Here is an 18,810-nt window from a genome sequence, read left to right on the forward strand (position 1 = left end):
GTAACTGGAAAAGTTGTGGGTATTTGAATTTACTCACCTGAATAGTCATTTAGCAAATATTTTCAGATACAAGTCTAGATACAGAGTTATGTAATTTGAATATTAGTTTACACATAATATAAATCAATGTTTGACAATATCAAAATCCCATCAAAGAGTGGGCCCTTCTTATGCTACTATCAAATATAGTATATCACTGTGGGATAGCTGAGAATCATAGAATGCTACTGTAGGCTTGTTTATTAAATTGGGTCAGTTTTCAGACCTTCCAAATAGGAATACTAAACATTTATTTTTCCCCTCTGGAAATTTTTTTTTTTTTCTCCTCCTGCTTAATACAGTCGTCATCCCAATTTCTAATGAATTTATAAAAATACTTTTTTTTTTTTATCCAATAACCCCAGCAAGGTAAAAATAGGAGTTTTCATAGCAAATGATAAACAGGCTCACGGACTATGAGAGAAACTAAACTTATTTAAATTGCCATACATTCGCTACTGAATCACACATCAACAGTTCCTTTTTATGTGTGTTGCTGTCCACCTCAGACTAGCAGTTTTTAAGGTGCAGAAGCATCTTTCAAATATATGCATCTAACTTAATAATTAAGTTTCACACACTAGTGTCACATGCTTTAAATTTACATCACCTGCCCATCCAAAGCTGTGTTAAATAACAGCACTAATTGAAACTGCATAATTCGTTAGAAACTGCAGCATGTCCAATTCATAGGACAAAGGGGTGCTTACGTGGTTCTTATTATATTACTAGATATAATTTTCTGAAATAAGAAAAAGGAAAAAGAAACGAAAAAAAAACAAACCACATTTGAAAGAAGTTGCTGCACCTGCAAAAACACTCTTTAAGCTTACTATGAAATACAAAAAAGTGCACCCTTCTATATCTACATATAAAACATATTAGAAATAAAACTTGTGTAAAATGTTTGCTGTGCAAACTATAAAAAGTCAGTCAGTCAGTCCATTCTTTTTTTTTTTTTCCTAAGTGTTTTGTCACACTTTCTTGCTTCCTACTGCAGAGAATCGCTGTTATCCAAGACCAGCCCGCTGATGTTTGTTGTTGAGAGGTCTCCTCCATCGTCCTCCCCGCTGTCTACAGACTCATCCTCGCTCTGCCCTGCCATCATGACTTGCTGGACAGCCAAAGTAGCACCATCAGATGACAAAGACTGGAGACTGTCTACATTCATGTTGACTGGAGCTGTAATGGTGACAACAGCACCTGCAGAAGCACAATCACAGTAATTTAGCATCTTTCTTGCTTTCCAATTTTAAGTAATATGTATTTATTATTTATAACAGGGTTTTTTCCCAATCAACAGGAAGAAAACCTAAGAAACTAGATTAAAATAAAAGCCATATAGGTCGTCAAACACTCAAGTATCAGGAAATGCCAGGATTAGGTTGGTCAGGAATCTTAAACTTAGCTGTGTTATAGACACTCACTACAGCAATTCTCCAATCAAGTCATCACAAGACCATTTCTGCAAAGTATTCCAGCTTAATTCATTGCAGAAAAATGGGAGTGTTCATAGAGGTTCAAGGGGATTTTTAAATGGACAAAGCTGTTGTCAGGTCCAGCACAGGCTGAGGGAAAAGTCTGCTACAAACTGGAAAGGAACAAATCATCAGGCAGCAGGACAGAAAGGATGATCCTGAGATTAAAGCAGGTATTTATCTTTCTCAAATTAGGTCTTCTTGTCTGATCTGATGCTGAGGAAGTTACTTCAGTCAAAGCCTCTCTGCCTCTCACTGTTCACCTCGAAACACGTGAGGCAGATGTAGAATTGCAGATGCTCAGCAACGAAACTGAAGCTGCAGCCCCACAGTGCTCATCAAAGAGAACACTCCTGACGTGCACACACGCACTGAGAGAACTTAGTTCTACATCAGAGCTGTACATCTCGCTTTTGTTCTGCCATTTCACAACTTCTGAAACAAAAGCAACAGTCTCTCGACGCAAAATCCAATAAAATGCTCCTCTAAAAACACAGGCAATTAAAGACAAAAAAATTGACACATTTCTGTTGTGTTTTCCCGGATTAAAACCACATTTATACTGAAACATGAAGAAGTTCCCCCTCCCCCTAAAGGCATCAATCCCCTCATTTCCCTGTTACGAAGGAATTAACTACCCATGGTCTCTCCTTACCGTCGGACATGGTGAGCTCGCTGGATTGCTGCTGAGCAACTCCTGAGGCAATGGAGTCAGGCCAGAACCTCTGCACCGGCCGGTTCTGAGCTGTTTTCTTCTTCGTTTTGGGGGTTTCAGAACAACTGGAATCCAGCATGGGCTGAAGAATTCGCCTTCTAGCATTGATAAACCTGAACACAACCGAGGGCAAGGAGAACTTGTGACCGGTTTGCTGCAAGTTCTCTCCCACACTCACAAAGCATGCAGTGGAAAGGAAAAAAAAAATCAGGAATATAAAATCTTCTCCCTATCAGCTGGGCTTCATTTTTTTTTTTTTTGAAAGCTTTTTTTCTGCTTTCAGAATAACCACATCCTTTGATTTTGGCAAACTATTATTTGGCTTCTATTATTTTGCAGCTTGCAGCATTTTTTTCCCCCCACCTCAGAAGGAAAAATCCTCCAGACAGCACAACAGATGTACACTTCAGGATCTTATTAAAAACTAAGCACCAGAAAACTTGCTGACAGCACAGCTCAGAAAGCTGACACTCTTCTCATTAGGGTCCACCTAAAATCTAGCCCCTGCCTAACCTAGTTTGTTTGGCCTGGTTTCATTTACTTCCTTGAGCTTCCACATTACTTATTTTATAGGCTCCCTGGCTTTCCAAGGGCTGGCTCCTGATCCAGGAGACAACAGCAAACACATTTTTCACATCTTTCCCAATTCCTTTTAGTTCCCTGGTTTTCACTTGTTTATTTTAGCATGTTAATTGCTGCCCCTCCTGCTAGTGAACAAGAAAATGCTTAAACCACATCTCATTAGCTACCAGCAATTAACTGAATCAACTTTAATGCAGGAGCTGTGCCAAGGAGCTGGGACTGAGGATATCATCCCTAAATCTGACAAAACACAGCCAGGACACACCTTTGCCTGCAATGGAAGGAGGTTGGTTGCAGCTGGCAGGTCCATGTGGTGTAATAAAATGCTCTTCAAAGACAGCAGTCGGATCCCAGGCCACAGAGCTCCGTGACTACATGTCCCACAGGCAGAGTTACACTGTTCCACTTTTGGAACCTGTGTTCTGTCACTATCTTAAGTATTTCCCCACTGGACCCCTCTGCAGCCATGCAGCCAGTGTCCTCTTTGAAATCTGAGGAAGATCCCTGCTGGACTTTGCTGCAGTAATTTTAGGAACTGAACCACAAGCAGAATAGGTGCGTGTTGGCACCTTCCCTCCTCTCTTCTGCGGGGGCAGGTGTCTTATCTTACACCTCCAGTGAAGATAAAACATGCTAAAACATGCTGAACCATGAACTAGTGCAGCTGAGGTACTGCCACTCTCCAGGCATCACTGCTCAGAAGAGAACCCTTTGATACAAGGGCAGAATCAATCTCTGTTGACAGTAACTTCTTAAATGTTTGCAACCTTTACAGAGCTCCAGGTCACTGAACACCTTTAATCTTCCATTTGTTTACTTGCAGAAGAGAAATGAGAGTACTTCCATCTCTCTCAGCAATAGAACATAATTCCTTAATGTTGCAATGTTTTCTGGAGTCCTTATATAATTTAAATGGCAGGAGTGTTATTATACCTTAAAAAAATGACATGCTTGTGTATCAGTGCACAACTCCTGTATTTCTATACATATTTTGTAGCATGTGTAGAACAGCAAGTTCAATTCCAGATACCCAACTTACACTCTTAACTATTTCTATGTTTTAAGCACGTGGAGACGATGACAGATATTAAATAAGGGTTTTGCTCTTACCAGTTGTTAACCTGGAGTAGTGTCAGATTTGTTTGTGCTGCAATCTGCTTCTTCTCATCCTCTGTTGGATATGGATGCTAAAGAGGTCAAAAAAGCAAACAAAAAAAAGGCATAAGCTTGTTTCATCTCCTCATCAAAAATAAGGACTCCTTTATTATAACTGATTAAAGCTGCTCCTCATCAAAAATAAGAATTCCTTTATTACAACAGATTAAAGCTGCTGGATTAAGACCATCTGACTCATTAAAACACGAACTTTAGAAAGCTCACAAACTTTTACAGACATAAATAATTTAACAAGGAGTGCTTTACTACACAAAACTGATTTTATCCTTGAAAGTGTCTATGACACCATTAAACTACTGATGTGTAATTCAGAAGAAAAAGCTTCTCATGGCCGACAGTCTTTATTACACAGCGTGATCCCAGGGCAACACAGCATGTGATAACATCTGATTAGTTATGCTGTCTAAAGGCAATGTCATATGAGAGCACTGACAAGCACTTTCTAGTTAAATAAAGCTGCTCTGAACTAAACAGATGAAGTCAGTGCATGTAACACAAGAGGAGCACACGCAGCTTCCCTGTGTCAGTTTTCTGCTGTGAAATGGTTGTAAAACACAAAATATCCATCAACTAAACACTGAAATATAACTTGAGACCCATTTATCCTTTCAAGGTAAGTTGAAGGCACAAGTAGATAGTAACACACTTGGTACACATCAGGGTTGGTGGAAAGGAGACAAAGCCAGAAAATTTGAAATTTTCCTCTATCAAAAATACCCCCAAAACACCACAAAACACAGATGGAATTATTTTTCCTTGTGCCATGAACCAGGGTGTAGGGAGTGTTAAGTACTCAGCACAGTGAAACGAAGAAAGCTTCCCTTTAACAATGTTTATTGAGACCATGAAGTACAAATGTAACACACTTATTAAAATAATAATAAAATCAACTGACATTAGACTGTGGAACTACTCCAAATGACTTCAGGGAAAACTGAACTGAGATTGCATAAAGGACACGAGAATAAATTCACCTTCCTTATGAAGCAAAGTTGTAAGAGACCACATAAAAGAGTTACATAAAAAACTGACTCTTGACCATGCTCAGTCCTTACCCCTATGTGCTGAAAAAGCCAAGATCTCATCACATTTGTAGCGTGCTTGGGAAGAACTCCTCTTTTATTTTTTGATGAGCCATCATCTTGATGCAAGATGCCTAGATCTTGGTTTAATTGCAACTGAAGCTGCATATAAAATTTTAGAAGAAATAAGGCAGTTAGCACAGTAATAGTTCTGTGTCAATGAATGAACAACTCATTTAGTGAACAAAAAGAAATTAGGCTTGAATATTTTGAATAAAGTCACTGTGTGCAAATATAAACAACTATGGAAGCTGTAAAATACTTCCAATACTTCCAAAAATCTCAAATACAGATTTGAGAATTAAACAAAGGGTAAAGTAAAATTAATTATTATTTTAGAGTTGCACACAATGATGTTAAAGGTCCTGTTAAAAAATGCATCTAAATTCTCAAAGAGCAAGAAGACTTATATGGTAGAATATGTAACTCACTTCACAACACTTTTACTACTTCCTAAAGGTTCATATTTCTTCATCTTTGTTTTTCACTTTCTATGGATACATCAAATCATTTGCACATTGGTTATCTATACATTTAGGAATACATTCTTAAATGCTTACACAGAGGTAAAAAGAAATACTGTACAAATTGCATATAAGATTCTATTTCAGACAATTATAATTGAAATCATTCTAAATCAGGTTTCTCAGACAAACCAACCATTATGCCTGTGTCCTGTATGAAACTAGTTTTGAACAAGGTTTAAGCTATCAAATTACAACAAATATATATCTGGAGCATACTTTGATTTCCAAAATAATGCTTTACATTCTACATAATCTGCTTGTATATGGAGGCTTTATAATGAACTTTCAATAGCTCTCCACCAGTAGTTTTCCCTACCTCCAAAGCATTCTGAAACACTCAAAAAGAAGAAACTGAAGAAGGATTTTCTATGGGTGACAAGGAATCCAAGTCCAAACCTATGCACAGGTGGGTCTGGAGATTCCTACTAACATCAAAAGTAGCCAGAGATGTTTGCAGAAGGTCAAGTCCTTTTTTTGTTTATAGACTATACACATTATTTTCGACTCAGTATTTTTTTTTCCCCATAAGAGGTATAAAAACCATTTTTCTTCAAAAACACTTCAGTATAGAAGAGTAATTTTACACATTTCTTTCTGCAAGGTGTCTGAAGGCAGAACTGTATTTGTTCTAGGCAAGTACATACATGCTCCTGCCAATTAAAAGAACGCTCTGTGCACGCTTTCTTTGGTTGGAAAGTCAGAATAAGGAAGAAAAGAAGCCAGTGAGTCAGTGATTACCAACAGATTCAGATGGTAGCTCCTCATTCACATTTTTAATTGACTCCAGGTTCCTGGAAGATTTGATTTACCACTTCCAGCTCCAAGAGAAAGCGAGCCAGGTTTTCTGTAACTAAAGATGGTCTAGTTTTCATGTTTCCTTTTCCTCAGTTGTTCCTTTGAACTCTCCAGATCCAACTCTCAGGATCCTCCCCCAAAAGAGTGCTGGCCCTTATCTTTCAGGGTACGACACACTGAGCCAAATGTGAGGATCTCCCATAGTCTCAACTGAGTATCTTGAAGGTTTTACAGCAAAATGCTTCCCAAAACAGACAGACTCTGAAGTACACAACAGTTTCACAGTACCAGCGGTTGCCATCATGAGAAAAAGTCAGATTTCTGACAACAGCAGTGTGGCACCATAATGCAGTACAGTAAATGTATCTAAACCTCGTTCAACAACTAGAAGAGTTGTAATAATTGAAGAAGTGTCTATTTAATTCAAAGGGGTTTTTGGTTTGGAGGGTTGGGGTTTTTTTTCCCTAGGGAGGAGGTTAGAGGTGTTTTGGTTTTTTTTAATTTTAGTTCTTTTTTTTTCTTATTTCTATGTGTCTATACTCTTCTGCCATCAGCAAAGGAAGACATTTAACAGGTAGGAACTATGATGTGGCAAGGGAGCTCTGTCTGGGATCTCCAAATTATGCCATGTTACACAACTTGTAGCTCCTACAGCAGCACTTGCACTAATTTTACATGAGTTATTATGTGTGTGCACACAGAGCTCGTTCTGACAGTCTCCCAAATTGAAACCAAACCTCTTAAAGTCACTGAGATTTATCTGAACCCCGAATAACTGTTCTGTGAAGGCCATGAAACAAACCTGAGAGTTCTGGATCCGAATAGTCCCAGGTGACAGTGCCTGTGTCACCACTTGGCCTTGTGGAGTGACCACAGTGACGGGCTGATACACTGTCCCCCCTTAAAGCAAAACAGCAACACACATTACAGGTAAGTAAAAGCCCTTCAATTACTATTATCTTTAAACACATAAAGACATCAGCACTGCAGACAATACAAGAGCTTTGGTAATATATTTACTATGGTTTTTTCTAGTAACCATGTAAGATGTGCTCTTTGCTACACTAACATTTTCTTCCATTCACAAAAAGACTGCACGAAATTTGACTTTATTTCCCTATATTTTGGGCATCCTAAACCTATTTTCAAAGGAAAATGTCACGATTATCAGGCTATAAAAGAAGTTAATTGTTTTGTTTTAACTGACCCAAGTCTTCAAAAAGGGTCTCAACACCAAAACCACACCTATGTGAGTGCACTGGTTAGGGCAGGTAGCTGGGTTTGTTTTAAAACCCTGCTTAGAAGGAAGATAACATGTTTCAGTTAAAATGTCATTTCTACAATAGCAGGGCAACAAGGACACAGACTTGTAGGTGTGGTTCCCAACTCCAGGGAGCATGAGGCAGCCAACAAGTGCAATGTTTTAGGTAATGCATGCTTTTGTCAAATAGAATTTTTTTTAAAGGGGAAAAAAAGTCTCTAAAATGTCTTTGTAGTGTTGTACAGAAAGATCTCTTAATCTTATATACATGTAACTGCCACTCACATAGGCATACTTGGTACACAAAAAATTAAACCTTCATAAAACAGTAATGCACTTGACTGTATTATAACAACTTCTCAGGTATTAAGACTAAAAACACATTTTTTAAAGTCTTTGTGTATTTTTTGTAACAACTATTAAAGAAACCAACACGAAGAGCAAGGTGCCAGTTGTTTTTACTTTGTCATACCTGCTACTGTTGCCATAGTTACATTTCCCTGCTGCAATGCTGATGCTGGCACCATAATCCCTTGGGGACTGAGTGTGCCTGCAATGGCACTTGGAATTTGCTAGAAAAATAAAACAATTAGTTGCTTGCATTTTTTTAAACTTTTTTTTTTTTTTGTAAGGAGATAAATCATGCTTGTGTGTTTTTTTATTTTGTATTATGCATTTTTGGTTCTAAAACACATTTGGAGCTTAATCACAGGATTACCTTCAAAGAGAAAGAGACTTCATTAGAGGTTCATCATTACCTATATTAACTTCCTCATTATCACCAACCATTACCTTTGAAAACCCTCATGAAAGCAACTGTTAGATGTAAAACTACCTTCAGAAATTCTAGTTCTAGGTGTATATATATAGCAAGAGAAACAGTTTCAAAAAACACAAGGGAAAAAGGACAGATGAAATGAATGACCCTTGATGCTCTGATTACAAGCATCAAAGCTTTAGAATTTTAGTTATTACCTTAATTCCATCAATTTCAAAATGATGTATTAAGTATTCAAGATGCCCAGCATGTTTTATTCTGCTCAATATAGTTCTTACTCAACCTTGACCATGCAAACTCTTCCACACTCCTTAATGTGTATGAATAATTTCTTTTGATAGCAAATGCAAAATGTAGGAGACATACAAAAAACACCTTTAAAAGGGTTCTTTTTATCTGATTTTAGAATCTCCTTTCCACACTTCCAGACACTGAAACCTAAGTAAGGAGTGCAGAAAGTGGAGTTCAAAAGTCATTGAGGCTTTTTTGAATACAGAACATCAGACACATGAGTAATTCAGAGAAGGGCCATCCCTTAAGATTCAGTATCTTGTACATACTTGGGTGTCAGGGCTCACTTTGCAGCATTTAACAGCAAAAATATCAACCATAACATACAAACTGTTGTTAATTGTTACCAATTTACTACAAAAAATGCAATTGGCCATTGTATTTAGTAATGTCAACAATATATGAACTGAGGTTCATATGTATAGAAATGGGTCCTTTCCATAATTACACATTTACCTGATGTGACATGCAATGACAGACATCTCAAATATTGCAACTATAATCCATCAGACATTGTCTATTTGTCCCACAATACAGACTGTGTATAAAATGTATCAGTCACCTCATTATTTCAAGGAAGCAAACCAGACTAAAGAGACCTTCTTAACAAGGACATTTTTTAGTTCTCCTTTGTTTACTCTGTTTCCTACCCGCCTTCCAACACAACAGCAAATCCAAGCTATTCTGAATATTTACACTTGCTGAACTGAGGGAAAATCATAAAAGCAAGTCAGACAATAAAAAATTGAGTCCATGTTCTGGCATATTTGAACAAATTTGTCCATCAGGCAGTGGCACACAGGTGTGCACACAAAAAAAATAATAAAATAGCTCTTCCTACTCTTAGTAAAGGATTTGAGAAAGTAAAGGAAATTGCAGAAACTCTGTTTGCAAACTAATAGCAAGAGAAGTGCAGCTATGAGTTCTTAAGGAAATCTAAGCAAAACCACACTGAGATGTATTTGAAACACACCTGAGATTGCACAGGTGAATAAGGACTTCCAGGCTCTCCACTTAACAGAGTTTCACTGTTCATTTTTGTCTTCAGGCAGGCAATGTAACGACTGCAGAAATCCTTGCAGAGTTCATTAACCTTTTCCAGCTCGAGCAGATGGATACGAAGAACTTGGATTGCTTTTACCATCTAAGGGAGAGAAGTGGGGGGGAAAAAAAGTTAGAAACAAAACAACTGTTAATTCAAAAAATATTTAATGTGAGATTTAAGCAAAACACTACTTCCCAGTACCAAAGTTCATCCAATTAAAGCAGACTTGCTAATTGCTAAGTCCTGAAATGTGAAAGGAACATAAGTAAACTACCACACAGGGGAAACAGAACAGGACAACAACATGATCTTTGTCACATGTGACACATTAAGAAGACAGAGCACAGTGAAGGTGTTGCAGGGCACGGGATGATCTTTAACCCCACTGAACAACTCTGTGCCATAAAAACACACAAGACTGAAAGTGAAGGAAAGTAATCCCATCCACACATATTATTTGGAAAGCAAGTTTGGAATAGGTTTGGCCACCAGCAGTTGTCTTGAGCTCTATAATTTAGAGATATCAGCTCCACGTTACACCCTGACCCAAGGAAACCAAAAGTGTACACATGAGTTTGAGATACACTGAGAAGACCCTCCTGTGATTTAATCATAAATTTGTCACACAGACTGCTGGGGAGGGTGAAAGTACAGGAAATGGCCTGTCATCTCACCTGTAACCAAAACACAACAGCTTTTATCTCTCAATTAAATTAGAATAAAGAGGTCCCAAGCTTTGTCACGTTGTTCAACAAAGCTTAAAGTAATCAAACAGTTTGTCAGTCCTACGGCTTTTATTTAAGTTCCTCTGCAACTGTATGTCAAAGATGAACAACTCTCAGGGAAAACCTTGTAAAGAACTTTCAGGTGAGGAGACTGGTTATGAAATATATATCATTAAATAAAAAGCAAGAAACCCAATTAAAAAAATCCATGTTTAAACAAAAATCAAAGTGCAGGAGATATGTACATGGTGAGAATACTTATCATGTTTACTGTAAGAAAAAGACTTGTAAGCCTGGATAACCAGTGGCATTACATACTGCATAAAAATAGCTTAGGTGATTGTAAGGGTCATGGCAGAAGATCAAAAGCTAAAACCAAACCCAGATGGTCTAAATTTTCATGAAGCAGTAAGAAATCCAGGGCATTCAAATATGTACACAACACACTAGCAAAGTAATTATTTTTTATACAGCATGCCACCCCCCAACATTTATGTGCTATGTTATATCTCCAAGTGAAATACCCTTTGGTTTTATGAAACTGAGGAATTATAATTTTGAGGCAAAGTGCACAGCTTGATTTTATAATTATTTGGAAAAGCTTCTCCTATATGAAGGGTCATTTCCCTGGCCAGAGCACTGAATCCAATGATCAGAAATGATCATTGGATTATGAACTAATCCACCTATTACTTCTAACTCAAGAAGCCAGCTGGGAGCTGAAGTTGCCTTTTTTCAAAGCACCCAGAGAAGATCAAGGCAGGAAAACTTCTGGGTGTTCTCCCCTCTCCACCATGACACTTCAGCTTTCATTGTGACAGATCTTCTCCCTGTTTTTCCAGCAGAAGGTATTCCAGCTGTAGGACACTCACTCACTGTAGACAATTGTATGTTAAAATAAACAAGAGACAAAAACATGAAGGGATTTAAAAAAAAAAAAAAGGAAGAAAATCCTATTTCTTCTCAGGGCTAAAAAGAAAAAAAAATTACATGTATCTTTCGAAGCACAGCTGCAGAAACATCTGAGCTGTAGATGTGAGGCAGTGGATCCAAATTAGTATCTGGTAACTCTTTGGACCTATGGCACCAAAAGCCTTTGAAATAATAAGTGCAACGACCCAGCACTGAGGCATAAAACAGTGATCTTCTAAATCAGCCCAGGTTGCTGTTTAAACTCTGTTTAAGTACCTTTAACACAACAAAGTTAAACCATGCAAATTTAACTAGATTTTACCACAAAACAAAGGTCATCCATGTCTAAACATACTCTGTTCCAGAGACAAAAAAGCTTAAACTAGAAAATTCTTCGTATGTTGCAGATCAACACATTGCACGTATGTCAGTGAGTGCTTTAAACATTCAGCTAAAACTGAGGTAACAAAAATATGCCTTTGGACACATAATATTTAACTATATTAGGGATTAGTTTTGCTCGGTCAAGAGGGTTTATTTTTCTTAAAGCATTACCCATATTTGCATTATTTATTTATCAGCATGTGTTTGGAGGAAAAATAAAAGTTCTTTCTTCAGCTTAGATTTAGTTTCAAACTGATGGTCAATACCTGAAGTGAAAATTGAATTAAAGTCAGAATTAACCATAAATCAAGAATCAGTAACACTATCCAGGTTTCTCCAGAGCCACACACTGCCACACTACTCTTGCAGGAAGCTGTGCTAGAAGGCAAACAAAACTTTGTAAATGTGCCATGCCTGTCACCAGGACTTATTAATTAATTTACAACTACACTAATTGTGGCCATATGGCTCCTACTCTCTTGTAGCATGGGTGGACCAAAGTTCCATGTCAGCAGAAGTTCAAGAACTCCTGATAAAATCACCCATGTTGAACAAAATTAATACAAAGAAGTGTTTTCAGACAGGCCATGGCAGCAGTAATATTTCACTCCTGTGCTCTCAAAAGACACCACTTCAAAATCTACAACCTTGTTTTTGGTTTTTAGTGCTTCTGGACGGAATATGCCACAGAACAATGGATTTTTTTATTTGCCAATTGATTCAGTTTTTTCAGCTGTAGAAATAAACCTGGACTATAATTTCACACAACATGCATGAAAGAATCTCCATATACTGACACAATCTTCTCACTCAAATAACTCTTTCCATTTGCAAAAAAACCCAAACAATTAAAATTCATTCACAGCTCACCTACCTCCCTGACCCAAATTCTCCTGGGGTAATTTAGGTCTTCAGGGGAAGAACACAAACTCTGGGAGGGGGGGTATCTTGTCTTCATTTGTTTTGATTTGAAAAACCTCTTTCCCCTATTTTGACATAGCTAGAAAAGGTATAACTAGATGTTTATGAGACAGTTCTGCACATTAAAATACTAAGAACACTTGTCAGAAATGCAAAAGTGTGACTTGTTCAGTCAAGAATATTCAAACTACATCAGCTGGCTTCACCACTACAACCTATCCTGACACAACTAAGAATTCAATAGGACAGTCTTTGAGAAGAGGGTACTGAACCAAAAATCCTTACCCTGAACAAAACAAAAAACTTGAGGGGTCTTCAAAAAAGTCAGTGAGTGTCCTCTTCAAATACAAAAATGAGAGCATATTTAACACTCCTTGTTTTGTATTGTTTCTAGACTTGACAAAGCCTTAAGTAACCTGCTCTGACTCAAGAGCTGACCCTACTTTGTGCAGGAGGTTGGACTACAGACCTCCTGAGCTCGTAGTCCAACCTGATCCATCCTGTGGTCCTAGGAATGTGGGGTAATTTGAAAAGTCACCCACATGGGGGAAGAATTTACTCTGAACAGAAGCTACACAAGAGGTAGGAACACTCTGAGGCAACGTGGTATTTATGCAGCATCTGGGTTAACACTAAGCAAAAAAAAAAACAACCAAAAACCAGTGTTAAGTAATGAAAGTCTTAAAGCATGCAATCTGTGAAAGCTCTAAAAAATTATCTGCAAACACTCATGCTGAACAACCTCTTAGACATGGAGGAGCCTGTCTGTGTAAGTCCTAAGCACAAAAGGATACAAATGGAGAAAAAAAGAGCAGTTTAGAGCAGTGGTTGATTACAAGATCTGTTTTATCTGTGAAAATGAGGTAGAGATGGCAAAGGGTAAGGGCTGAAGGGTATGAAGCTCCAACAGATGATACTCCATGTAATGAGGACACTGAGCTGGAAGCTGAGCATGTTTCCAGAAAGAAGCACATGCACTTGGGAACCTCTGGCTAGTGATACAGAGCAGATTTTGTTGCAAACTCAGGTCTTCTGATACTGATGCTTGATATAAGGACTAAGGTGGATGCAAATAACATTCCAAAACAGATGAGGAGGTAGTTAAAGCTTGGAAAAGAAAGCGCACTTCCAGTCTAGTAAGAAGAACATGAGCACAGCCTTCAGCTTCCACTTCATTCCCACAGGGACTAGGATTTGAAAATGGGAGGTCTGCAGCACAGGATGGGTCAGGCTGGAAGGGACCACAGTGGGTCATCTGGTCCAACCTCCCTGCTCCAGCAGGGCCATCCCAGAGCACATGGCACAGGATTGTGTCCAGATGGTTCTGGAATATCTTTAGTGAGGGAGACTTCACACCCTCTCTGGTCTCTGTTCAGTGCTGGGTCACTGCCCAGCAAAGAAGTTCTTCCTCATGTCCAGGTGGAACTTCCTGGGCATCAGTTCCTGCCTCTTCCTCTTGTCCCTTTGCTGGGCCCCCCCAAGCAGAGCCTGGTCCATCCTCTGACACCTTCCTGCAGACACTTATTGATGAGGTTCCCCCTAAAGCTGCACTTCTTGCAGCTAATCAGCACTTTCATCCAGTTCAGAGAACATCAACAGAGACACCACGAGTGACCAAGCCTCAGAAAAGAGAACAAAATTATTGAAAACTGGAAGAAACCTGCAGAGGACATTCCAAGATAGAGGATAGTTCCAGTTCAAATAATAGGCTGTGCCATGCACATCTGTAACAGCTAAATACTTACTGCAAAAAACCCCATAACATAAACCTTTTACCTCTCTCTAAATAATCTAAACCTGCGTGGTCAGTCAGTGGAGTCAGAAGGGAACAGTTTCAAAGTTCTGTTTGCAGCCTACAGTTCTTGAGGAGCAATTCTAGCTGCCACAGAAAAGCCACTTTCTCTGTGTATTTATTAGGGATGGACTGGAACTCCCCCCTGAGTTCCAGTCCGAAGACAACTGCCTCTTCTGACTGGAAGATGGATCTGCGCTAAAAATACACACATACCTAGAACGTCAAGACTTCCTACATCTCAGAGCAAGCTGATAAAACCTGTCCAGGAGTAGGAATGAAGCTTCTCAGTTTTCTTTCAACAGATCTCAGAACTGAACTTTGCATTTTCCTGCTATATGCTCTTCCTTGGAAAGAAAAGAGGCATCTTAAACACCTTTCAGATGTAAGAAGAGACAACAACTGAAACTTCACACTTCAGGGAAGCCACAGCACAATTTTGTGGGGTATTTTTTAGTGCTGCAGGTTTTGAACATAAACCATGGCTAACTCTATTACATGAATGCACACAGAGAAAAAACCAGGAAAATAGCAATAAACCAAATAAAAAATAAAGTTAATCAATGTAATTTCATGGAGTACCCTAAAAAACACCTTGCACAAGAAAGTGTAACTTTTTCCACATCTTTTCAAATTCTTATAATTTCTTCTGAGAAATTCTCATTCTCTTAAACATGCTGAATCCTAACACCAAAGTTCTGACCCATCCAGAAGCCAACAGTTATAGAAATGTTCTTATCCATTTCACTGCAAAAATCCTGCTTTGACCACGTGCCTGACAAAATCAGACTTGGGAAAGACACTGCAGAATAAAAGGCCTGGTAACACTATTTCTGAGTGGACCACAACCCTTTGCCTTGCTGCTTCAAGATCATCAATTTATGCTGTTGGAGTGTTTAACTGGAAGGAATAGAATCCCTCCATCTAGATAATAAAGTTTGAAACTTGGTTTACAGGTCAGTCTTAACAATATATGGGTATCCTTAAAATTAAGTTTCAGGTGGATGCTACCGGTATTTCCCAGTACTGAAATCCTTTATACTACTAATGCAGGAAACCACCAATTAATTCAGAATGGGAACCATAATACCCAAGTAACAAGGTAATCTAGACTGTATCTTTAGAGCTACTCAAGTTGGAACAACCACACACTGCTCTCAATGAACCTCCTTTATGGTCAAACTGATCCAATGCCTGCACCACTCAGATTAAGATTCCTTTGGATGAAAACCAAGCTCTTCCTTTGGAATATGCAAGTGAGAGCACAATGTGGAATGTTGCCAGGACTGTAAGTGACCCTACAGTCACCATCTGTGACCCTTCATAATTTCTGTTACCTGGTTAATTAGCTGACAGGCAGTACAGAGAATGAAATTATATTCTGCTGGTTTGGAGCCATCAGTTTAAAGCTCCATCACAAAACCTGAGTAGTTGAGTTTTACATGCCACTTCCAAAAGAAATAAAATAAAAACCAAAACAAAACAGCTGAATTAGTGGCCCATTTCCTCACTGTGACTCTTCAGATAGGACTTGAATTTGGCTCCTTAGAGTACTGTGATACTCAATTTATCTTAGTGTAGCTCTGGCTCCAAGTTGAACGACTGCAAGCATTTACATCTGATTTGTTTGACTCTTTTGGGTCTAGAGAAGAACACAGGTGGAAAGTAATCAGTTGTCTGGCCTACCTGCTCCACCCTTCTAGCTCATTCTAATTAACAGCCCTAACGGCTTCTCCTTTCAAGTGAATAGTTTAATTAACATTGGGAGTTAAAAAGGGAAGGACAGAAAAACAGAAGATGCAACAAAGGTGCACAATAGGGGCCCTCTCTACAAAAAAAAAAAGAGATTTTTAATCTGTGTAAAAATGTATATATTTATTTGACACAAGGCAGAAAAAACTGCCCATCTACAGCGTTCTCTGGGCAAGCACCAATATTTCAAGCTGAAGAAGGGACTGAAAACCATACTAGCCAGTTCACTACTTGACAGAAACTCTTCTGCTCATTGCCCCAGACAAAATGATCAGCCTGACAGAATGTCAGCTGTTCAGAGTTCCCAGCCTCCAGGACAGGCAGAGGACAAGCTGCACTCAGATTTCATTTGGCATCTAGCAACAGAAAGTCACAGCTAACAATATGACCACAGGACAGGAGTTCAATGCCAAAGATTTTTAATTTTGCAACCTGGTTCCAGTTCAAGACAGAACTGACCTCAGGAGCCACGGGATCCAAGACATAAATACTTCCTCATCCACCTAAAGCAAAATCAGCCAGATTTGTGCAGCCCATTAACAGAGGTGAATACCACCTCCCTGGGCACCCTGTACTATTCAATCCACCTCACAGTAAAAAGGTTTTAATGGAATTTCCCTGTGTTTCAATTTATGTCCATTTCCTCTTGTCCTTTCCCTGGGCACCGCTGAGAGGAGTCAGAGGGTCTGTCTTCTTTACTCCCCTATTAGGTATTCAGGTACACTGAGAGATGCTTTCATCCCCTAATCTTCTTTTTGGTCCTTTGCTGGACTGACTCCAGTATATTCATGCCTAGAGGTGAGGAGCCCATAACTGTACCCAGCACTCCAGATGTGTCCCACCAGTGCCAAGCAGAGGGAAAGGATCACATTCCTTGACCTGCTGGCAATTCTCTTCCTAACACAGCCCAAGTATGCTGAATTTCTTTGCTGCAAGGATGCACTGCTGCCTCACACTTGGCTTGGTGTCCACCAGGACTGTCAGGCTGCTTTCCATAAAGCTGCTTTCCAGCTGGTCGGCCCCCAAGGTGTACCGGTGGAGGGGGAATTATTGCTCCCTAGGTACAGGACTCGGCATTTCCCTTTGTGGAACTCCGTAAGATTCCTGTTTGCCTATTTCTCCAAAACCAACAAAGTACCTCTGAACAGTGCCAGAACCATCTGTGCACCAGCCACTCCTCCCAGTTTTGCAACATCTCCAAATTTGCTGAGGGTACACTCTGCCCATCATCCAGGTCATTAATGAAGACATTAAACAGTTCTGGTTCCAATATCAATCCCTGGAATACATCACTTATAATTTGCCCTCAAGTGGCTTTCATGCTGCTGACTGCAATCCTTTGAGCCCAGTGGTTCACCCAGTTTTCAGTCCATCTCACTCCTCATTTATCTAGTCCATATTTTATCAGTTTGTCTATGAGAACATTGTAAGAGACATCAAAATTCAAGATGAACCACATCCACTGCTCTCTCCTCATCCACTGAGCCAAAGCTACTACATTCCACCTACTAGATTTCAGCTGTGCTTCTGAAAAGAAACTGGGATTAGAGAGGTAAGGGAAAACAGTGTATTTGTGTTGAATTCAGTTACAAATGAAGTAAATAACCTGAGGCTTAGCAAGTCTGCAGACCTGCTTCATGCAGAACAGAACTAACTCTCATTTCTGACTAAAATATTGAAGGCAAGTATATCAAAAAAAGGGAAAATCACAGATCCATCACAGGAAGGACTTCCAGAAAGCCCAAAGGAGTCAAGAAATAATTTGTATACTGTAAAGAGTTTCTAAGCTCATCTTATAAGAGCTCTTCTCCCACATTAATTAGATGAACCCTGATTAAAAAAACAGCTGGAAAAAATTTACATTGATTACATGTTTTTTTATAAATATATGCTATACACTCTAAAATTGATATGCAGTCAACCTGGCAATGGCAACGATATGTTTCTGCTTGTATCCAAAACACCGATCTCAGCCAGCTGAGAAGGGGAAACAACTGTGAAGGGCCCAACGTAAATTTACAGATAAAAGGGAAAAAAGGGATCAGAATAAACTTCAAAAAATGTTTCTCAGCATTAACATAAATAAGAATCTCTCACAGGAAGAAAAACGTGAAGAAAAACTATACACACCAGTGGAGATCAGGAATTAGGAAGAAGATGCAGTGATGACTGTTTCAGAAATAAAACAAGCAGCTTACACTTACCAAATTATCGGTTTCTGGGTCTTCACAGAAAAAAGGTTTTCCTTCTTTCTCCTGCTTCCTTACAAAGTTTTCAATATCTACATCAAAACTAGCAGAAGTTGTGCCTTCTGAGCCTTGTGTAGATTGTTCACATTTTTCAAATAATAGTGCTAACAAGGGAAATAGTGGGTGCCTAGAGAAAAAAAGTTTAAACATATGAATAAATATTTTCACTTATGTGTACACCACTGAAAATTAGGACATCTAACTCAGATAAGGTCACAGTCACTCATGTAAGTGTGACAAGCCTTGGAAGAGACTGCATTTAACATCACTGGTAGTAGCAAAATATGACAGTTTATTTTCATTTTG

The 18,810-nt window shown here is 38.9% G+C and overlaps 1 protein-coding gene across 2 annotated transcripts in view; it reads right to left on the reverse strand.

The window, feature by feature from the left end:
- Positions 1 to 348: 348 nt before the first annotated feature.
- The window catches only part of PKNOX1 (PBX/knotted 1 homeobox 1), a 37,180-nt gene continuing 18,718 nt past the window's right edge, over positions 349 to 18,810 (reverse strand). For both annotated transcript variants that reach the window (XM_064646997.1, XM_064646996.1), the window contains 8 exons: positions 18,460 to 18,631; positions 9,698 to 9,868; positions 8,128 to 8,227; positions 7,197 to 7,294; positions 5,046 to 5,174; positions 3,925 to 4,001; positions 2,173 to 2,345; positions 349 to 1,242 (listed from right to left, as the gene is read on the reverse strand). In XM_064646997.1, coding sequence (XP_064503067.1) covers positions 1,031 to 1,242; positions 2,173 to 2,345; positions 3,925 to 4,001; positions 5,046 to 5,174; positions 7,197 to 7,294; positions 8,128 to 8,227; positions 9,698 to 9,868; positions 18,460 to 18,631 — 1,132 coding nt within the window. In that variant the 3' untranslated portion in view covers positions 349 to 1,030. The remainder of the gene's footprint in view (positions 1,243 to 2,172; positions 2,346 to 3,924; positions 4,002 to 5,045; positions 5,175 to 7,196; positions 7,295 to 8,127; positions 8,228 to 9,697; positions 9,869 to 18,459; positions 18,632 to 18,810) is intronic.

This window comes from Pseudopipra pipra, chromosome 2 (genome assembly GCF_036250125.1).
Source record: "Pseudopipra pipra isolate bDixPip1 chromosome 2, bDixPip1.hap1, whole genome shotgun sequence".
NCBI classification, from domain to species: domain Eukaryota; kingdom Metazoa; phylum Chordata; class Aves; order Passeriformes; family Pipridae; genus Pseudopipra; species Pseudopipra pipra.